This window comes from Sarcophilus harrisii, chromosome 2 (assembly GCF_902635505.1).
Source record: "Sarcophilus harrisii chromosome 2, mSarHar1.11, whole genome shotgun sequence".
Classification (NCBI taxonomy): Eukaryota; Metazoa; Chordata; class Mammalia; order Dasyuromorphia; family Dasyuridae; genus Sarcophilus; species Sarcophilus harrisii.
In genome coordinates, this window is record NC_045427.1 from 597,384,145 (window position 1) to 597,408,487 (window position 24,343).

General features: G+C 35.7%; 1 protein-coding gene across 1 annotated transcript in view; it reads left to right on the forward strand.

Moving 5' to 3' along the window:
* The window catches only part of LOC100913627 (annexin A8), a 29,985-nt gene extending 20,685 nt beyond the window's left edge, over positions 1-9,300 (forward strand). The window contains exons 12-13 of the mRNA XM_003755170.3: positions 1,895-2,017; positions 8,488-9,300. Of these exons, the coding sequence (XP_003755218.1) occupies positions 1,895-2,017; positions 8,488-8,547 (183 nt within the window). The 3' untranslated portion in view covers positions 8,548-9,300. The remainder of the gene's footprint in view (positions 1-1,894; positions 2,018-8,487) is intronic.
* The last annotated feature ends 15,043 nt before the right edge of the window (positions 9,301-24,343 follow it).

A 24,343-nucleotide genomic window follows, 5' to 3' on the forward strand; every position in this document is an offset into this window, starting at 1 on the left:
CAACCTCCTAATTTAACAGAAACTCTGCTATTTACCATACCTCTATAAATGTCTCCACTAGATTCCCTTTTCCCAATATCTATAACTTATACAAGGATACATGTTGCTTTTTGATTCTTTTTTCTAGACTTATAATTCACAGACACTACTATTCACCCAGTCATGTTTTCTACCTTGAGATTATCTCTGATTTTTCTCTCTCCTAACCAGTTATTTACTAAGTCTCATTGATTTTATATTTGTGACATGACACATTTATTTCCTCTTCTCTATTCCCATTGCCTCCATTCTCATGCAAGCCTTTATTATCACCAATCTAGATTGTTACTGAAAGATTCTAACAGATATACTCCTCTCTGGGTTCTATATCTCTCCTAACAATCCCTCGCATAGACTATTTCTTGCTCATCAATCTTTGCATGTCCTTTAACTACTCAAAAATCATATGGCCTGCCAAATAAAGTTCACATTCTTCTGCCTAGCATTCATGGTCTTCAATAGGTTGACACTGACTTTCCAGACATTTCATTTTATTCCTCTCTTTCACTCTACTTCCAAACTGGTCTGTTCACTGCCCCCTGAATATGATACAGGTACTCTTTCTTGCCTTTGTACTTTACTGTTTCCTCCTCCATTATTTTTTTTTGATTTCTACCTAACCTTTATAGTTAATTTTAAATGCCACCTTCTACAGAAAACCTTTTCTGAACCCCAAAAGGGATGACCTTCATTAGTAGAGTTTACATAACACTTGGTTTTCTAACTCTCTAACATACTTATCAAAACATTTGATGTTATAGTTGGATATGATGTTGACTGATGCTCCTACTAGATTATCAATTCTATGAGAGCAGGAATCATGTATTATTTAAATTTTATACCTCTAAAGCCATTAAGCAGAGTATTGTAAACTGAAAGGGATTAATAACTATTTGAATAAGTTAACAGCATCAAATCAATTTATTTTTAAAAGCTGTTGAACTGGAAAGATAGCAAATACATAAAGGCAAAAGTTTTACCTCTGATTATCACTATCCCTTTGAGAAGTTTAACCAGTGTATAAAAGTAGATATCTTCCAAACTACCTCAGCCAAAAGAAAAAAAAAAGTGATCTCTTTGCTTAGAAGAGGGATTTAACTACTAGTTTAGAGTATAAACTCATTTCCAATGCTTTATTGACAAGTATAATAGAGAAAAACACAAAACAGCAAAAAATCAAGGGGAAAAAGAGAAAAAAAAAATGGCTTAAAATCTGTTAACCAAATCTCCTCAAGAACTTTTGTAAACAAAACTGAAAGAAGGGTGACAAATAGTTGTGAGATGGAACAGGGTTCTGTAACAATCTATTCCCCTCATTAATGATGGCCGAACTACTATTTTTACTGTCACTATGTGAAGTACCTCATTATATGAGAAAGTAGAAATGACAATTAAGTAAATAAAATCAAGAAAAACAGCTTAAATATGGTAAGAAAAACAAACACAGACTCCAGAAGACAATATTTTATTATTCTGAAACTAAATTGGTCTGGGTAGACTTTTATTAAGAAGATTTTACTTGTAAAATAACAAGGAAAAAATGTCCTCAAATGTCATTTATTATTTTAAGGTCTTGATTAATCGATGTTTTTCACATAACTGACTTAATAACCACTAAAATCTTCAAATTTCATTATTAAGAAAGTGAAAAAGTTCAAATTTAATGGTAATCTTGTTAGTTGGGAACAGAAATCATGGAGAGTGATACTTTACATTAAATTAATGAATTTCATTCCTGTATTTCAAAACAAATATGGAAATGTTTCATTAACTAAAGTCTAAATGAAACCTACTAAGTTTCTCTCTCTTTTGAAAAGGCCAGAAGTAATACCTATTTTATAACTATTTTATCCAGGGAATAGGAACTTGGGATGGTACCCTGATCCGAAATATTGTTTCAAGGAGTGAGATCGACTTAAATCTCATCAAGAATGAGTTTAAGAAGTTGTATGGGAAGTCTCTTTCTAGCATGATCATGGTGAGTAAATCCTTATCTTCTACCCACTTAATTTTCTGTTCTCATGCACACAGACACAATTATATCATCTCTCTGATTAAAAATCTGAGAATCGTATTGTCTCCCAAATAAAGGTTAAATTCCATTGCCTGGTACCTTAAAGAAAAAAATCCAATCCCTCTATCATAAGAGAACTCTTCAAAATGCCTCCTCATTTTTACTATTTCCTGAAAGCATCTACTGAAAACATCCCTCAAAAGGTCTTTTGACTAAACCTTAGAGTTTGAAGCAGTAGCAGTATGTCAGTGTTCAGGTTCTGTTCGACAAATTCATGGAGTAACTTTTGAGTTCCCACTGATAAACAAGTCAAAACAACCCACATTTTTATTTGTTTTTTTTTACTTTTGTTGCCTCAAGCAAAATTTATTTAGCTTGAACTATAAAAAGGAATGAACTGCCAGTGAACCATGAATTTAGATGGCTGTTGTTCAGTCATTTTTCAATTATGTCTAATTCTTCATGACCTCATTTTGGGGTTTCTTGGCAGAGATATTGGAGTGGTTTATCTTTTTTCTTCTCCGATTCATTTGACAGATGAAGAAACTGAGGCAAAGAGAATTAAGTAACTTGGTCAGAATCATACAGCTGTAAGCATCTAAGAGCAGATTTGAACTCAGGAAGATGAATCTTCCTGACTGGAGGTCCAGCATTCTATCCACTGTTCTACCTACCTTTCCTTAATTTTGATTGGGTTGCCTCAAAGCCATTTAGAGTATGAATTTGTGCCCAAAGATATTTTGAAATTATTCAATTATTCTGTACTTTGAGAACTTTAAATTTTAGATATATAGAATTATATTCTAGGGTGAAACAGAAACTAGAATGTAGATTAATATCTTCTAAAGTATTTTGTCCCAGAAATGAACTTACATTACCCTTCAAAATACAAAAACAAGCGCTGGTTTTTTCAGGTGCAATAGAAAATCTTCCTAGGGACAGTCATAAGTAATCAGTCCTAAGAGATTTAATTTTAAGAATCAGTTCCAAGAATACACCCCCCCTTATAGTGCAAGTAATGGTCATGAGAATCTGGCAAAGAAATTCTTGAGCCATATGCTTCCCCTTACCAGGCCAACATTACTACCATTTTTGATTGTAGAACTTGCTACTTAGGTTTTGAGTTCTCTACTGGGAAAACCAAAAGACTGACCCCAGTGACCCTCTTAGAAGAATATTGGCCAAAGTGCATTAGAGGAAGATTTTATTTAAAGGAAAGAATTTAGCAGAGCACAAGTGGACAGTCTCAGTCTAGTTATCACAAAATCTCAACTGTCAGAAAGAAGTTACCTATCATAAAACCAGATCAGAATTAACCTCTATCCCCTTATAGATGATCCTTCAGTTTTTACTTGAAAGCTTCTAATGAGGAGAAATCCACTACCTTCCAGTAACCTATTTCACTCTTCTGCTCTAATTTTAAGAAGTTTTTCCTTCCATCATTGTGAGCTCTAGCAATGAGGAGCCCTACTAAGGATGACTCTTTATTGAAGCTTTTTTTCCTCTCTTTACTTACTCAGGAGTAGGGGCTTTGTATCATACACAGAATCACTGAATCTCAGAGTTGGAAAGAATTTCATAAGTCATCTGTTTTCATCCTTATCTGAATTATGCAATGCAAAGTTTTACAGCCTATTGGATAAGTAGATATTTGACATTCACTTGAAGGCTTAAAGTGAGGGGGTATCTTTTAACTCCCAACATAGCCCATCTCATTTTCAGATAGCACTAGTTATTAGAAAACTTTATACTATACAGACACAACCTTCACAGGTCCCCTGAGTCTTCATGAGAATACACTGTGATAATCTTATTTACAGATAAGTTGACCAAAATTTTATTTTATTAGAAAGCTCTATACTATACAGACACAATCTGTACAGGTCCCCTAGTCTTCATAAAAATACATCATGATAATCTTATTTACAGATAAGGTGACCAAAAATTTTATTCCAAATCTCCCCAGGAGAACTGAGCATCCCTTGCCCAAAGCCCTACATCCTACTAGTCCAAGACCTGACAAGATAACCTCTAATTATCATTCCTAATTAGATACTTGGACAGGATGTATCAGATTATTTACTTCTAAAGTGAAACTGAATCCACAAAAACTTCATACTTTAATGTGAATGGCCTTTGGGTTCAAAGCCCTCCTATAAAACCTGGAGAGAGAGATGAGCTCAGAGCTCAGAGTCTTCTGACTAAATAGAAATATTTTTTAAAATACTGGTAGGACATAAAGTTTGAGTGAGGTTTTCCCCAAACCAGAGGCAGCCTAATAGTACAGTAGAAAGAGTACTGGGCCTGGAGTCAGGAACTCTGGATATGTCATCTAAAATATTTTTTCCTTCTCTTCCTAATCTGTAAAGTGAAGGTGATAATAGCATCTACCTCCTAAGGTTATTATAAAGATCAAATGAGATAATAATTATAAAGCACTTAGCATAATTTCTGGCACATAGTAAGCACTATATAAATGTTAGCTGTTATTAATTGGACCATTTTTAGTTACCGATTTGAAACGCATGCACACACACACACACACCCCTTTGTAACCTCCTCAGATATACTTGCATACATCAAAGCTACAGTTACTACAAACTTTATTTTTAATAGTAAACTTAGTAACTATTTGTTGAATTGGTGATTTTAAAAAAAAAAAGTGTATCCCTTTCCCTAGGATACAGATAAACTTTTTTCTCACTTGGAAATGGACCTACAGGTTCATCACGTGAATACTCCCCAAAGAAAATCTCAATAGATTAAGGCTCCTTCTTCTAATATACAATGTCAGCTTCAGCTATCTTGATAAATGAGCCTCCTTTAGGGATCTGGAAAGAATATTAATTTTCTGATGAAACTTGTGATGAATATCTCCTCCTTCCCCTTTTTCTTCTTCCCTGATCTGAAGAAAATATACAAGATGGAGAGAGGAGAAAAGGAAAAGAATCACTTCAGACATTTTATCATATAGCTGAAATAATGCTTATATCTTTGACCTAAATGTCAGGTTTTTTCCCCCTAACTGATTTGTCTGGGCACATCAAGTTAATTGGTAGTTGGAAATCATACTTAGATCTCTAAGTAAAGTTGTCTCTCTCCATCTCCTCCAAAGTACAACCTGAATTGCACTGAACAAAGGTTGGGGATGGCCTTAAAATACTGATAGAGAGTAGCTTGCATTTATAAAACACTTTCTTTTTTCACAATGGCTCTGTGCAATAGGCAGTGAAAATACCAATATCTCCATTACATAGCTACATACACTGTATGTGTAAAAAGGCAATTTGATTAAATTCATGTCCTTAATAAGCAGCAGTCCTGGTTTGAAGGGAGATCTTCTGATTTTGAGTACACTACTATTTCCACTAGCAATATGCTGCTTTTAAATGAAGTTACCAGCTGGCAACTGGGCAATTACAAGGACAGAATAGCTCCATCTGTTCAGGTTGTCCCTGATCATTGACAGTGGTGATGACTGAGCAGCCTCTGAAAGGCCCCTCTGGACTGGGATTCATTGGTAATCAATACCCTGAGTTGGTGGTGGTCTTGCTATCTTGCTCCTTGTATTGTTGTTGTTGTTGAGTACTCTGAGTACAAGTCAGCCTCCATTCAACAAAATAGGCCCCAGACATTATCCCATTTTATGGATGATCTTTCTGTTTATTTGTGTTGCTTTACTACAGATATTAAATGCTATCTCTATTAGAGTGGGAGTCTTTAAAATTTGGGAAATTTTTCTATGTGGCTTAGAAATAAGACTTGCTTTTTTTATTTAGCATAGTTACTGACTTCATTTTTTAATATCAGTTATCTAAATCTTAGTAACTAGAAACTAATGCATGAACTGAAGAAGACAGGTATACTTCTGGGAATTAATTTCTGCACTCCTTTAACTCATAATCCCCACCCAAGAAGCCTCAGGCAATGAACAGGCAGATTAAAAAATTAGAGGGTTGTTTTTAATGAAAAGAAAGAGGGAAACAAAACAAAAATTCTTTTTTCCACTTACTAGTATTTTATTTTTTTCTAATTACAAATGGATATGATCTTCAACATTCACTTTTATAAGAATTTGAGTTCCAAATTTTTCTCCATCCTCCTGCCTGCCTGTTCCCAAGATAGCAATCTGATATAGATTATACATGTACAATCATGTTAAGCATATTTCCATATTAGTCATGCAAAACAAAAATTCTTCAATTAGAAGTCACAAGTATTGAACATCTATGTAAATCTCCAGAATCACTTACTCCCCAATATAGGAATTCCATCAGCATAAATCTCTGGCCTCAGGTTTTCTCATGAGGATTCTATTCTCTAATTGCTCCAATTTTGAGAAATTTTGAAGAAAAAGTGTTTTGTCTCTCTACCCTCTTTTCCACTGATTGTCTCTCCCATTATACATCTGGCTTTTTCTGTGTGCCTATCTTTGTCTCTGTTTCTATCTATATCTCTCTCTCTCTCTCTCTCTCTCTCTCTCTCTCTCTCTCTCTCTATATATATATATATATATATATATATATCTCTCTCTCTATGTCCCTATCTATATATGTCTCTCTCTCTATGTCTCTATATGTCTCTCTCTCTATATATATGTCCCTATATATGTCTCTCTTTATATGTCTATATATATAGATATGTATATCAGTTTCTTTCTTTTTCTGTGTCCCTGTCTCTGTTTTGCTGTTTCTCTCTGATTCTGTATGTTTCTGCCTCTCCTTTTCTCTGTCTCTATCTCTCTCAGTCCCTGTCTCTTTCTCTCTGTCTCTGGGTGTCTATCTTTGTCTCTGAATATACCCACTGTCTCTATTTATCTGTGTGCTTCCATCTGCCTCTCTCCTCTCTATCTCCTCTCAACTTCCTGTGGATCATCATGCTAATAAGGCCACCAGACCTTTATTTATCAATAAACAAGTGAGGGCTGATTCTATTAGCTTTTATTGTGTAGTTGTTAGGTCAGTTTGATGTGAGAATTGAATATTCCATCTAATCCCTTTTAATTTATTGGCTCCAGCTTGACTGTCAGAAATTATAGCTAAAAGAGGAAATTTTCTCTTGAGCTAAATATTCACTTAATGAAATGCAGCCTCTGAAGTAAATATGATGCTTCTCGTTATAAAGTTTTTATGCAGCATGGTACCCAGGAGCACCGGGTAGCAAGTATCTATCAACAGAACACAGTATTTAGCTACTAAGAAGTATAAAATCAAACCTTTGGACCTCTTTGTCCAAGAAAGATTAGACTGAAGAGAGATGCTTAAGATTTTTTTTTCTTGATCATATTAAATATACCTACTTTCTTCTGCTTGAACACAACACATATTCTCTCTTCCTCCTAACTACTTTCTCCTACCTTCTCCTTTTCAACTATAATAAGATTTACTTATTTGTCTTCTCGCATCAGTGGTGAGAGAAATGACTATTCCTCCCTTCTATTTAATAACTAATAATTGAAGTAGGACCAAGGTTTTTCCCCTTTTCTATTTACTTATTCAGAAATCTTCCCCTATAAGTTATTCAGGCAGACTTTGAGGTGTAGGACTGATACTGAGAAGAACTCAGATCTGTTCAAAAGACAGTTAGGTGAATTGATGAATTCCAGTTCTTTTGTCTCAGATAGGTCTGAGGAAATGTGAATTCTTCCTTTTGTCAAACTGATGATATGGACACAGATAATTCTCTTTGACTAAAACTGTGTGATTCTGGTCACATATCATAATCCTTCCTTAGAATAAGCTCATTTCTCATTATAATAATCAGTCTTCTCATTAATTGTTAACCAATAAGAGTTGATGTCTACCCTCAAGAACACCCAGTCTTCCAAGGAAATATAAACTTTGAGTGAGTTCTATAAGGGATCTTTGGGCTGAGAGATGGCCAAATGACCAATCTTTTATGTTGATATTATTAATAAAACAATTAATTATCCAGAAACCATGACATTCAAGCTTTTTATATGCCACAATGGATTTCTTTGTCTTGAAATTGTTCAGTTTAATAATTTCATCGATAAGATGAATGCTAATATATGAGTAAAAGTTTCATGAGGACGAAGACTTCTTATCTAACTTTTGTATCTTTTCTAATACCTAACAAATTGCTTTGCACATTTTTGTTGTTCAGTTGTGGCCAACTTCTTGTGAGTTGGGGTTGCCTTGGTAAGGTTTGTCATTTTCTTCTCCAACTCATTTTACAAATGAGTAACTGAGCCAAAAAGAGTTAAATGACTTGTCCAGGTTCACAAGGCTAGTTAGTGAATCTGCAGCCACATTTGATCTCATGGAAATGAGCCTTTCTGATTTCAAGTTCAGTGCTCCATCTACTGCACCACCTAGTGGTCCTTAGCTACTCTGCACATGACTAATACTTAATAAACATGTGGATTGATTGATTGATCACCATTAACTCTCATTTTCTTGACACTTTTCCAGGATGACACTAGTGGAGACTACAAGACAGCTCTGCTGAATCTGGTTGGGAATGACTCCTGAAGCTTTCAGAGGCAGAAGAGAATATCAGAAATGGGAATTAGAATTACAGGATACCATTATTGTCAATACTGGGGAAATCACATCCAACAAGCTTTTATTTACAGAGTTTCTATTTTCTTTGTTGTTGTTGTTGTTGTTTTACAAAATCTCCAACCTTTTCAAGCTAATATTTCAAGCAGTTGGAATCAAATATGTCGCTCTATCTTCCCAGCACAAGAGAAGAGCCCAAATTCTATATCAGGCTGAATAAGGAAACCTAAGGGGCTCAATTAAGAACTGGTACTAAATACAATCACAATACCGTGATTGTGAAACTAGCCACATGTCTTGAATCTGATAGAATTAAATCATTTAGTTCAAGGCAAATTATCACAAGATTTAATTAGGAATGACTGAAAACAGAACACAATTTTAACAATTTAAAATATTATTAGTTGGTTATCACCAGTATCTTTAAAAAAAAACCATCCTCATCTAGAAATTCTGGGAGATCAGAGGATACTAAATTTCATGACATGAGAAGCTGAAGTTGATCTATCATATTTGCCAAATCAGCTGCTCCTGGGGAGACTGAAAGCCGGATAGGGATAGAGCAGAGAAAGGTGTTGCCAGAGCCCAATAGCAATTGTTGACAGCAATTAAATTCCTAGGAAGACTCAATGTATTTGCGATAGGTGGCCCTCTCTGTTGGAGAACTTCTGAATTCTTTGTTGTATTTTGCAAATTAATAAAGATTTGTATATTAAAACCTAAGGGTTTTGGGGTTTGTAGCAATCATTTGGCTGGAAACTCTTTCTTTGGACAGCTCAGTACAAGTGAAAGGGGCTCACTGGCATTCTGAAACCTCTGAACACCTGATTCTGTATGGTGTCTTTGGCTCTGGAAGCTTTCCAAGGTAACTAGGACTGATTTCTATTTACTTCATCACTTATAACAGTTTATACTCAACCATCTCTTACGTCATTTATCTTCACCACCATCCTGGGAGAGAAAAATGGTAATCATCACCTTTGCATTTTATTGATGGGAAAACGGACTCAGAGACTGGATATCTTGCCAAAAGGCAAGCCACAAGTCAGTGTTAGCCACCACACTATGTTGTTTCACAGACAGATTTGTGGTATTGTGAAATATTAGTCAGTGTTAAAGCAACCATCTCATATAAAGTGAAATCAGTTCAATATCCCCTGAATGGTGCAGTGACTAGAGCACTAGACCAGGACTCAGGAAGACCTGATCTAGTCTCAAATACTTAAATGCATGACCCTGGAAATATCACTTAACCACTTCTGCCTCGGTTTTCTCATTTATAAAATGGGGATAATAATAGGATCTACCTCCTGGGGTTGTTGTGAGGATAAACTGAGGTAATATTTATCAAGAACTTTGAAAACCTTACGTTGTTATATAAATGCTAATTACTATTATCATTTTTTTGAATATATATATTTATTTATACGTGCTCAAAACTTACCTATTGCTTAGGTTTAGAGAAAAGGGGAGAATCAAAACTGAAGGTCACTCTTGGGTCTGTCTGCTTGCCTGCCTGCCTGCCTGACCAATGCTGGACTCTGATAGCTTCAAAGAAGACCAGATGATGCCAGATGAACAATGATCTATGACAGCTGATGCAATCTCAGCCCCTAATTGGATTCCATGTTTCTGTTGAGATGGCTATACAGGCTAACAAATGTTGATGAGCTGCAGAATTGAATTACAGACTAAAGAGGTTCCTGAGTCATGGATTATTCTGTTCTGCACAAAGATTAAAGACTGCTCACTGCTCACAGAATCTTTGGGGGGGCTTTAAATATTAGAGAAATAGTTGGTTTTCCTAATCAAGAATAAAAATTAGCTGTCAATAAATAATAGCTTAGACTTTATAATGATTCCCACTTGAGTATACAGAAATATAAAGAGTAACCAGGTAAAACTCCTTGTCTCCTTAGGACTAAATCCATCTTGTCAGAAGTGGGATTTGAACCCAGGTTCTCTAACTTTAGAGCTTGCACTTTGTTGATATAAAAAGAAAAGCTATCAATAATTTTTTTAAATCATAGGATATGTCTGAAGAAATGGGGAAAAGAAACTGGGAATGATATTCTCGTTTAGTCATTTCAGTTGTGACTGCATTTGAAGTTTTCTTAGAAAAGATATTGCAGTGGTTTGCCATTTCCTTCTCCAGCTCATTTTACATAGAAAAAAACTGAGGCAAACAGAGTTAAATGCCTTACACAAAGTCACACAGTTACTAAATGTCTAAAACTAGATTTGAATCAAGAAGATGAGTCTTTTCGACACTATGCTCAGCACACTATGTTCTGGGCTACTTAGCAGCAACAGCAGCAGCAGGAATAGGGATGAATTAAATTAGAGATTAGCATATAGTATATAAAGAAAAAAACTTCATTTCTGGTTTATGTAGACTAGTATGGTAGGAGGTAAATACCAGTCACTGGGACAACAAATAAGGTGAGGCTTGAGTTGACTCCCTGGTTCTAATTTAGAATGTTAGTATGAAGGTGTCTCTATAGACCCATCTCTCAGATTGGCCCCTCTACTGATTTCAGAAAGGAGCCAGGAAGGAGCCAGTCTCCATTGAGAAAACAAAACAAAAATTCTCACAAAGTAAGCCATATACAGGCCACTCCTCAGAACACACTCCTCAGTCATTCTGCTTAACTCCAAATCAGTCTGGTGATATTGGTCCAGGTTCAGTTTTAGTCCCTAAGATCCTCCAAATAAAGCAAATTCCCTGGGAAGCTGATGTTCTTATCTCAATTTCCTCAGAGACCATTTGCCTTGCCATTAAGGGAAACTGTCTAAAAGGCAAAAACAGAGCTGGGTCTCAGTAGGGGAAATGTTGATTTGCCCCTCTGATGATAGGGAAAGACAGAGGTTAATCATTCTTGGCCCATGACTGTGGATTGCAGCATCCTTTAGATAAAATTGTGAAATAAAGTGTTTATCTTCAGGAACTCCTCGTCCTTCCATTCTCCTACTAACTCTCACCCCCTCCAACAACCTAGGGATCCCATAAAGTTCTCTATTTCAATTTCCTATACCTCTCTGCTCAGGCATTTATTTTCCTCTACAAATCCCTTATCAAAATTTACTTTCCCATATCTATTATATCCTACAAATCTATCACAGTACTTATCTCATAGTAGATATTTAATAAAATCTGGTTGATTGATTGATTGCCAAAAAGAGAGCAGCTCATAAAGTTTTAGTTTGTCTTGATGACAGTTTTTTTTTTCCTTCAAGAGATGAGAAAGGGAAGTGACAAGTGGAAATTTTATGCAAAAGGGAATCATGACTAATGAGGAAAATGGAGCTTGATATGGAGATTAAGAAGAGATAAGAGAGAAATAACCACTCTATTTTAAATGTGCAATTGAGAACAGGAAAATTAAACTTTGTCTAATATGCCCACTAAATTTCAGAAGTATATATTTCAGAGCTCAGAGAAGACTCTATAGGATTCCAGAGCCTTGAAGGTAAGTCTCTATTTGAATTGCCTAGAGATTTTTTTGGATCCCTGTTATTTCACATGTTCATCAATGACTTGAATGAAGTCATAGATGACTTGCTTATTAAATTTTCAAATGATATGAATCCAAGAGTTATAGCTAACATATTGTATGACAATCAGTGTCCAAAATTATCTTAAGAGGCTCAAACATTGGACAAATTTAATGAGATGAAATGTAATAAGGAAAAAAAAATTAGCCCATAGACAATGAATATAATTCATCTTCCTCTCTGGTGAGTCCCACTTTCTTTCAGGGTCGTAAAGCCTTTCATTTTTGTATCTCCACCCTTTGGGAGAAAAACAAAGAGGATTTCTAAGGAGGCAATTCTTTAATACTTCAGTGAATAGTTCTTTTAACTAAAGAGACTCATAGAGGGATCCAGACTTGTCATTGTGTGGTTTAGACTTCCTCTGAAAGGAAAGCATTCTAGGGGTTTCTAGACTGGCAGCTTCCACTTAATATTCCAATAAATCCTACCTTTACCTCCCCTTCCAAAACCAATACAAACTTACAGCTTTATAATATCTCCCTGAAGGCTTCAGATCGTAAACAACAACAAAAAAAAATTTGGCCTGGGGAGGCAGGGACCTGTTGCTGAACAGGCAACTTCCTTTGGAACTACAATCTTTAAATAGTTCACAATGATAGAAGAGGGTAAAATCTAGATTTTCTCTTCTGCCCTTAGCATCATTTTGTTTTCTTCTCTAGTTTTGCAGCCATCTCTTAAACTGCTTTTCTAATGCCAAGAAGAGATAATCAGTCTATGGTATTGGACCAGTAGTTAGGTGCCCTCGAAAGACCAAATTCCAATCTGAAGTATTGGATCTCTGATCTCTTCTTAGAAAAAGAGATAAAAAAAAAACAAAAAGGCCAGCATATTTTTAAGTCTAATATTAAAGTGTGACTTCTCCGGCAAGCGTCCATCCTACAAGAATCTGAGTTAACTATCTGAGCTATCCACAATCACTGAGACCCATCATCCAAGCAGCACTAAGGGGAGGCATGGTATAGAACAAATGAGCCCTGGATTTAGATCCAGATTATGTGGGTTCAAAGCCCACTTCTATCACTTGGTGACTTTGGACTAGTCCTTTAATCACTCTTTGCCTCAGTTTACCCTTCTTTGAAGTGAAAGAGTTGGGCTTCTAACATCTCTTCCAACTCTATGCGCTGTAGATCTCAATAAGAAGTTAAATCAAATCCAAAGACCCCAGCTTTTGGGATAAGAATTCAGTATTCAACAAAAACTACTGGAAAAATTTGAAACTAGTATGGCAGAAACAAGGCATTGACCCATACCTAACACCATATACCAAGATAAGGTCGAAATGGGTTCATGATTTAGACATAAAGAGGGATAGTATAAGCAAATTAGAAGAACATAGGTTAGTTTACCACTCAGATCTGTGGAGAAGGAAGGAATTTGTGACCAAAGATGAACTAGAGATCATTATTGATCACAAAATAGATAATTTTTGCAAGGGCTAATGTTGAAGAATTATCCACGCATATGTTTTGAAAAATAAAAAGTTTTAATTAAAAAAGTTAAATCAAAGTCCCAAACAAAGCCCCATCATTCTTCACACTCATCAAATTTATCAGGAAACTGCCCCAGATCGACCCCATGCAGGAGATAGCAGATTCCCCCTCATTGAAGCAGGTTCCCTCTCTTCAAGCAAAGGTTGGATAATCAACCATTGAGGATGATGTAGAAGGCATGGATTGAACTGTTCTACTCTGAGCTGCTTCTAACCCTGAAGTTATGTGATTCTGTGACTCACTCCTTCCATGGGATTTAGGGGAAAGGCACAAGAACAAGAGTCATCCCTCATCCCTATCCAAAGCTCCACCCTAACTTGGGGAGAATGAGATGGTCATTTCATCTTTCTTTTCTCATATTTATAACATCACAGAATTTAGAGCTGAGAGAGATCTTCTATCCCAAATTCTGAGTTATGTAGATGAGAAACTTGATTCCCAGAAATTAATAACTTACTCATATGGTCATATAATTAATAGTAGGAAAAGTGAGAATTTGAACTCAGGCCCTTCAACTCCACCAGTGCATTCTAAGTCCTTTTCCAGGACTAATGCCCCATAGTAATGGATATAGCTGCTATCTAATTAATTAAGCCAGGTTTGTGCATTATTGTGGTCCTCCTTTTATATAACATATGTACCTTAACAGAAGGTTAAGGTACAATTGTCTCCAATTTTATGGGAATAAATTGAATCCCCAAAGTAGGAATTTCAGTTACTGCAAGATACTGTAGAGGATATTAAGGAAAGATGGTGGCCAACTTCCCAGTTTGCACTGCTTCTGTATCACCTACTCCTATCCTATCCATTCCCGGAAACTCGGAAGACAACTACAAGCAGAATAGGGGAGAATAACAATTTCTTAGAGAAGGAAGAAAAGAATCTATAAATTGCTTTCATGAAGAACTGACAATGTGGAGAGTATTATCTCCATAAGATAAATGAAAAGATAAAATGCTCCGTCAGAAATCCATGATGAAAACTTTCCTATGAGACTAGAAACTTGCAATATCCTGAACATTAGTGTTTCAATTTAAGGTTCTGCCTTTGGCAATAAATGATTAATTCATCTTTGGAATGGATCATTCACACCACTACCCCTCAGGCTCATTCTGTGCAGATCACAGAATCAGAGAATATTAGACCTGGAAAGCACTTTAGAGACTATATCCTCCTACCTTCTCATCTACAAATGAAGAAAGCAAGTTTAGCGACTTGTTCAAAGTCACACAGATATTTAGTGGTAATGACTAGACTAAAATCCAACTTTCTTGATTTCTAAGTTTTTTAAATCATCTCTTTGCTATTACACCATAAATATCATATTCTATATTTCCAAGCCCCATTCCCCTAGACTAAATCCTGATATATGCCTATATTGCTAGCCCTCTGAGACTGATTAAGTATAGAATCATAGAATTTTAGAGAAATAATTCAGTGGCAACATAGTTTACCCCATAACTGAAAGAGGAAAACCCCACTATAATATCCCTGAAACCCAAACGTCACTGAAAGATCCCATTGAGGAGGAACCCACGGTGGCAAGTGTTAAGAGTCTGAAACAGTTAACTTTAAACTCTGCCTCAAACATGTGTGACTCTGGGCAAATCACATAATCATTCTCAGCTTGACTTTCCTCATCTACAAAATGAGGATAATAATAGCACCTACTTCCCAGGACTGTTGGGAGGATCAAATGGAATAGCACATGTAAAGTGCTTTACAAATCTCAAAGCAGTGTATACAAATGCTAGCTAAACACTATTATTATTAATTATCATCTGAAATAATTTGTTCCACTTATGGAAGGCTCTGCTTATTAGAAAGTTTCTCTTGACAACAAGTCTGAGTTAAACTCCTTGAAATTCTCACTCACTTTTCCTGATTTTCCTGGGTGTTTTTTCTTTTTCATTTGGGTGACTGGCCCATTACTTATCACCCCACAAATTTAGAAGATTCACTATATGATATATCCCCATGTTGTCATCAGTGTCCCTTGCAAGCACATATTTTACAAAGCTAAAAAAAAATTACAGAGCTCTTTTCAGAGCTTACAGTCTTTTTGTCTATTTTTGTTTGTCTTGTCTCTCCCTACCTTTGTGTGTCTGTCTCTGTCTCTCTCTGTCTCTTTCTGTGTGTGTGTGTCATTACATCTTTGCTATTTAAATGTAAGAAAGTGATGTGCTGTCTGGGAATACAAAAAGAACTCAGAATAATCTGGACACAGCCTGCTGGTGGAAAAATCCCTTTCACATTTGAAGGGCAGAGGAAAGTAATGAAGGTGCAATGACTGGAGAAAATGGAAGGGAACATGCCTAGGGCAAGAAAGAGAAAGAAGGACGATTTAGTCCAGGGAAATGGGAACTTGGAAATATCATAGAGGTTTGCTATTTAAAGAGTAATAGCAAAGGAATAATAGGCAACTAGAAATCTTTCTTTCCTTTCTCCCTCCATCTCCCTATCCCCCATCCTCTCTGTCTTTCTCATGTCTTTGTCTGTCAGTCTGTCTGTCTCTGTCTGTCTCTCTCTCTCACACACATACACACACACACTCACACACACACACACACAATCTCACAATTTCTTATCCCAGAGATCTGGACAATCCCACTGTAGTCGCACACATCAGGCATTATCTTGGCCTTCACATGGCATTTCTCCTCTCATTCCTCAACACATGGTACCCACTGCAACTCTACAAAGCTCCTAGAATGCACCCCCTCCCTTCTGGAGGAAAGCCCCTCTTCTATCATAGATTTCTCAGTGCCACAGGAGGAGTCACTATCAGAGTTCTTTATCATAGTACTGAGACTGGACCACTCCACATAGACTTTTCCTTGGTACTATGGTTCCTCCAGCCCCCTGATCTCATGAAAGACTTTGCCTAGAAGTTAGAAACACACCATACCCCTTTTCATTCCCCCTTTGCCCTTCATTGCTGATGCCAGGCTAATTCCAAGTAAAATCACAGTCTAATGTACCCTCTCCTCCAGCTTCTAAAGGGCAAAGGGCTTTGCTTATATCAATATTTTCCATGAATCCAGAAGATCAACAAAAAAAATGTTTTAAACATCCAGACAAAAAACATCAGTAACTAATGTAAATTTCACATTATTCAAAGCTGTTTCCCATGCCATCCAGAACAGGGGGATGTATGGTAGGGAAGTCACCCACTCCCTGGCACTGCCATGCATTGAGAAGAAAAAATGGCCAGCTCTCCTAGCATCAAATAAGGATACTAAGGTTTGCAATAGCCATCTCACAGAATTGAGGAAAAGAGTCTGGAAACCTTTAAGGTCTTACAGAGATGTGAGCTATTACTCAATGTCTAAAGAGAAACACTAAGGACTTTATTCTCCTTTCCAAATGGCCCCCTCCCTTCTCTTCCTTGCCCTAGGCGTGTTCCCTTCCATTCTCCCCAATCATTGTGCCTCCATCACTCTTCTGTTAGCTTTAAAAGTGGCAGTTACCCTGAACCCTTTTTGCATTCCCAGACAACAGATCACTCCTTACATTTAAACAGCAAAGTCATTTTTAGAGACCTTTAGAGTTTCAGAACCATTTCATACTCCAACTGTTTCATCCACATTACTGCAACTGTTACATGTAAGAATTCTGAGGCAGGGAGGGATTATTATCTTCATGGCTAGAATAGGGAGTGAGGGAAAAGATACTAGACCAGTGATTTATCATAAAAAGTTCCTCACTTGAGATAGATCAGCATCTCTCTGTAATTTATGGTCTTAGAAAGAGTTCTAGGATATTGAGAAGTTGAATGATTTGCCCGTTGTGACACAGCCAGTATGTGTCAGACACAGATCATGTTTTAGTTTATATCATAATAATATGTCATATCATAATAATAAATAGTATTTATTTAGTGCTTTGAGATTTGAGATACATAGGTTCTCTCTCTTGTTTGATCTTTACAACAACCCTGGGAGGGAGGTGCTATTATTATCCTAATTTTATAGACAGGAAACTGAGGCTGAGAATTACCAAGTGAGTTTTCCAAGGTCACAGAATTAGTAAACATCAGAGGCACGGTGATCCTCACAACAATCCTGGGAGGCAAGTGCTGTTATGATTATACCCATCTCACAGTTGAGAAAACTGAAGCTGAGAGAAGTTAAATTACTTGCTCACAAAATAAATAAATTACTTGCTCACATAGCTAATAAGGCAGGATTCTCATTCAGGTCTTCTATTTCTAATGCTAGCATTCTATATACTCACCAGCTTGGGAAACAATATTGTTACCAAGAGGCAGCCATGTTAAAATGAATAGAGTGCTGGATTAGAACTCAGAAAACCCCAGGTTCAAGATGGTTTTAACACTTATTGGCCAAGTGATCTGAAAAACCACTTAGTTTTCTCATCTGTGAAATGGGCATCAGAATACCTAAATTCATGATTGTAAGAAAGATTAAATTAGATCATGTATGTAAAGCATTTTAAGACACTACATAAATATAAAGTATTATTCATTAATAATAAATTAAAAGTTAAATGATCATTTTTTTTTCAGTTAAAACCTTCCTTTCCTGATCTTCAAAATGGGGATGATAATGTTTGTCCTATGTTCCTCCCAGGAATGTCATCAGGATTCAAGGAAAAGCTGTATGCTCTCCAGCATTTTCTTTTGGCATCAAACCCAAAGGGATCAATTGCTCTAGAAACAAACTGCTTATCTTCATTTGAGAGAAGGGGCAGAGCAAAGGCACAACATTGTCCAGAAGCCAGCTAGATAGACTCAGAGACATGTTTGGTACTGCCAGGCTTTAGGTAGCAATGGGATAAACAGACCAGCCTCACAGATGGAGGTAGAGGATGGAGAAAAAAAGATAAGGAGTACTCAATATTCAGCTAGGCAGAAGGAAGGCTGGCAGAGCTGGACCAGAGATCTCATCCATAGCAGGAAAGGATGGTAAACAAGCTGGCCTGTCCCAGTCTTTCCCTTCCTCAGTCTGCCTTTCACACAGCTGCCAGAATGATCTTCTGACCACATCAGTGACCACTTCTCCACTCAAAAACATTCAATGGTTCCCTATGGCCTGTAGGATAAAATACAAGCTGTTTAGCCTGGCATGTAAAATCCTCAGAAGTTCAGCTACCTTCCTTCCTTTCCAGCCTTCCCCATGGTACTACTTCTCCTTGAATTCTATATTCCATACAACCCGAAGTACTTACTAACTGCTCCTGGGCTGGACGTTCCATCTCCACTGCTTTCTCTCCTGGGTCTAAATGTTTTTTTTCTTCTTGTCTCCACCTTGAATAATGCTTGTCACCTTCAAGTGTCCTTTCTCTGTGAAGTTTTCCCTGACATGTCCCTCTCCAGTTGTTAATGTTTCCTCCTTCTTCAATTTTCCTTATATTCTTCTTGTTTGTTTGTGCATTATACCCCCCCCCCCAAGAAGAATGTAAGCTTCTTGAGGTCATGGACTACTTCATTTTTGTCTTTGTTTCTCTAGGCTTACTACATAGTATGTATCCAGAAAAAAATAATGTTTTTCTAAAATTGAACTGAAATATTTACAAACTAACTAATTTTGAAGTTGCTTAAACCAAATTATGTTGTAAAAAGTCTCCCTCTGAGCAGGAAGTAGGTTGATTGGAGGGATATCCTGCTGCTTTAGAACTTGGTTGACCTTCTCCGTCTATTTTTCCAGCTGATTTTCATGTTAGAGTCTAATCTAAACAGAAAAGCCTGGAATTAAACAATAATAAACTTTTAAGTTTGTGTCTCTGTAGCCAGCATCTGGATGAATATTTGGGGAGGTTCAACCAAATTTAGTTTGAAATATAATAAATTGGAGCAAAATCATTCAATTTATTGTAATGTCTTTTGGCAACTTTTAATTTTGTGTCACGTTCATCTGGAGCAATCAAATTATTATATTCATTTGAGGCCAAGCCCCGTGATGCATGGAACCATACTCCATATTGAGGGCATTAATTAAATCTCCACTAACAGAGATAATTAGCCAACAGGAAGCTGAAGAGGAGGGGTATCCTGAATTATGAAAAAGAGCTCCAGTATGTTCTAGGAATACAAACAAGCATCATAGAATCATAAAACCTTTGAGATCAAAGATCCCCAAAGATCCTCTATTCCAAACTTTTACTTGATGCATGAATCCTTTCTATAACCCAAATGGTACTAGACCAGTTCTAGTTTTACATCCTTAGGTCATCTGGTCCATTTTGTTGTTGTTGTTCAGTCATTTAGTATTTGATTCTTTGTGATCCCATTTGAGGTCTTTTTTGGCAAAGATACTATATTGTTTAGCCATTTCCTTCTCTAGTTCACTTTACAGACAAGGAAGCTAAAGCAAATAGGGTAAAGTAATTTGCCCAGGATCATACAACTAATAAGTGTCTGAAGACAGATTTGAACTCAGGAAGATGAGCATTTCTGATTCCAAGTCTCCTGCCTTATCCACTATGGTGCCACCTATCATGTAGTAGGTACTGTATTATTATTATTATTATTTTTAATAATAATAATAATAATAATAATAATAATATTATTAGCTATTATTTTTTTTAATTAAAGGGCTTAGCAAAAAACCTGGCACATAGTAGATGTTGTATAAATGTTAGCTATAATTTCATTTACTTATTTATTTGTGTTTCACATTCATTATTTATTTATATCTATATTAGATATAATATATATTATAAATGTATTTACATAAATTTATTAATGTATTTATATATTTATTTGTTGTTATTGATTAGTACAACACCTGGCACATAGTAGGGGCTGTATAAATGTTAGTTATTATTTGTATAAAAGGGCTAAGCACAGAACATGGCACATAATAAGTATTATATAAATGTTAGCTATAGTTTTATTATTAAAGTGATTAGCACAACACGTGGCCTATAGTAGATCCTATATAAATGTTAGCTATTATTTTTATAAAAGGGGTCAAAATCTGGCACATAGTAGACACTATATAAATATTAGCTATTATTATTATGAAAGAACTTAGTACAGTACCTGACATATAGTTGGTGCTATATTAAAACTTATTCCCTTCCCCTCCCCTCTTTTTCTAGATTCTCTTCATTGCCTTTATTATTTATTTATTATTTATTCTTTTCATTGCCACCGCTTTACCTTGCACTAAGGTTGTGTCAGTAGTAAGGCAGGGCTTTTCTAGTATTAAAGAGTAATTGGCCATCTGTCAGGAGACAGTCTTTTGGTCTGGAAAACTAGTGGGTACTTGTACCTATAGAACTGAAGAGAGAAAATATGAAGAATTAGCTGCCTTAGAAACCCTGTCTTGTGGCCAGGTACCATGGCAACTCAGATTGACAGCTTTGTGAAGGTTGTCTCTTCCTGGGCACCACTGAAGAACCCATTGTTTGTATGAAACCAAATCAGTCTCCTGGAAAGTCTTTATCATCTGAAATGGGGATTCAGTTAATGTGTCTTGAAAGTGGATAGTTAATAATTCATACGATGTTAGAGTTGGAAAGGATTATTAAAATTGTCTCATTTAATCATTTCATTTTACAAATGGGGAAACTGAGATTCATAGAAAAAAATTTATTTTAAGGAGGTTAAAAAATCTGGTGTGTGGTTGGGTGAAGATTAAATCCCAGGGCTTGTGACTCTTGGGCCCAAGCTCTTTTAACTATGCCGTGTTGCACTTCTTTGTTTCTTCCCAATAAAGTTTTATTTTGCTTGATAAAATGAATCGAAAGTTCTTCCTTCTTACCCTAATCTAGTCATGTCCAGTTATTTGTATTAGAAAATTCTGGCTACATTCCATCCCTGAAGTGGCTGTATTTCAGGCTCGTTGCAAAGGGCAATGTTCACACATGAACTGCTTGCAATTACTAATTTGTTTAAAAAAAAACACACTCTGGATATATTGAGGTGAAATAATCTATATAAATGCATCATCATAATTGCATTTCCAGCTATTAAAATACATAATACTTATCAGAAAGATATATGCAAAAATTATTCTCTCAGCTTCTGCAATCCAATTGGGTTATTCAATTAGACTTCTCATAATACATCCTCCGACAATGAGGCTGGCTGCTCCTTCACGTTCAGAGGCTACTGAGTGATAATAAATTTGACATAAGAATGACTTCACCATGACCTCTTGTTTTCTGCCATAATCATGAACCTATTAAATCACCAATGACTCATCAAGGATTCTGCTCATTAATATATTTTGTTTCATTATCCAATCCAAAAAGCATTTTTTAATTTTTAATTTTATTGATATCTTTTCTTTAAGGTCACCTTTATTTCCAAATTCCCTTCCTTATCCAGTGAACTATTTCTTGAAACAACATTTTTTAAAAGGGGGAAGGGGAAGAAAGAAGTAGTTTAACAAAATTAGGTAACATATCAATTGAGTCAGGCAATATACACAATGTTCCACACCCAAATTCCTTGCCTCTGAAAAGGACAAGAGGTGTATTTTCTTCTTCATTTACAAATGTGTTCATTATAATTGCACAGTGATCAGTTTTATTTTTTTCTTTTAATTAACATAATTATAGTCGTTGTGTATGTTGTTTTCCTAGTTCTGTTCACTTCATTCTGCATTAGGTCATATTCACTGTTTCTCATGATGTGGTAATATTCTGATATATTTATGCAGGACAATTGGCAAACCTGCAATCAATAGGCATATGTACTTTGTTTCCAGTTCTTTGCTACCTACCACAAAGATACTGCTATGGATATTTAGGGCTATATAGGATCTGTCCTGTATAGTAACAAGCTAATTATAGATGTTTAATAAATGTTTGTTAGTTGACTGATTAGTTGCCTACACCTATCAAGGACACTTCTTTGTCAATGGATATGGATATTTTAGTCACTTTTCTAGTATAATTCAAATCACTTTCTAGAACCATTGGACAAATTTGCAACTCTACCAACAATGTATTAGTGTGCCTATTTTCCTACAAACTGCAACTTTGACCATTCTCTCTTTCTGTCATCTTTGTCAATTTACTGGATGTGAGATGAAGCCTCAGTCTTTTTTTTATTATTTTCATTTCTTTTTAACTAATGATTTGGAGCAATTTCTCACATGTAGTTACAACATTGAAATTCATCTTTTGAAAATTGGTTATTTATATCCTGGGGTTCTTTATCCATTGGTGAACAACTTTTAGTATTTTGTAAATTTGAAATATATTTTTATTTTTTAAATAATAGCTTTTTATTGTCAAAATATATGCAAAGATAGTTTTCAACATTCACCTTTGCAAAACCTTGTCTTCCAAATTTTTCTCCCTCTCTTCCTTTCCATCTCCTCCCCTAGAAAGCAAGTAATCCAATATATGGATTAACTTTAGTCTCAAATCTTTATGTTAAATGTGTATGAATACAGATCTTGGTTATCAAGTCCTTACTAAAGATATTTGGTTCACTTTTCCTTATCATTTGCTTTCCTTTTTATCCTAGATTAGTTGAGTTTGCACATGCAAAAACCTTTCAATTTTATGTTATTATAATTGTATTTTATCTTTTCTGATTACCTCTTTCCCTAGATTGACTAAAAACTGTCCCCCTAACCATAACTAAGAAAGATACCTGGTCTTCTTGTTGCTTAATTAATTTATTTAAATGATAGGGCCTTTGAAAATATTCAATTCACAAATGTCTGTTTTGAGTTTATTGTGGTATTTGATGTAAGTTAATATAAATCAAATTACTGCCAAACCACCCTTGTACAAACAAGCCTTTGTTAAGTGTTTACACTTTGTTAAGTACAGCTCACTATAATAAGTACTGGGGGAACAAAAACAAAATGAAAAGTAGTCCCTGACTTTAAAGAGGTTTACATTCTAGTAATTGGATATAACATATAAACAGTCATATACTTGATAACTTAAGAAGGAGGGAACAATAACTAAGGGAAAGCCTATAAGAGGTAACTCATGTGCTAGTCCTTGGAAGAAACTAAGTCTTCTAAACGGCAGAGATGAGAAAATCATGAGAAACACAAATGTAGCCAAAACTGAGGGAAGAAGAAAATATTTTACATCCAAGGGTTCTGATAAAGACCTCATTTCTGAAATATAGAGAATTGACTCAAATTTATAAGAATTCAAAAGGATATGAATAGACAATTTTCAGATGAAGAAATTAAAACCATTTCTAGTCATGAAAAAAATGTTCTAAATTACTACTGATCAGAGAAATGCAAATTAAAACAACTCTGAAGTACTACTTCACACCTCTCAGATTGGCTAAAATGAAGGGAAAAAAATAATGATAAATGTTGGAGGGGATGTGGGAAAACTGGGACACTAATACATTGTTGGTGGAGTTGTAAACTGATCCAACCTGGAGAACAATTTGGAATTATGTCCAAAGGGCTATAAAACTGTGCATATCCTTTGATCCAGCATTGTGGTACTACTAGATCTGTATCTCAAAGAGATCATAAAAAAGGGAAAAGGACCCACAGGTGCAAAAATATTTGTGGCAGCCCTTTTTGTAGTGGCGAGGAACTGGAAATTGAATGGATGCCCATCAGTTGGAGAATGTCTAAATAAGTGATGGTATATGAATGTTATGGAATATTATTTTTCTATAAGAAACAATCAGTAGCATGATTTCAGAAAGACCTGGAGAGACCTACATGAACTAATGCCAAGTGAAGTGAGTAGAACCAAGATAATATTGTATACAGCAACAACAAGATTATGCAATGATCACTTCTGCAGTTTGT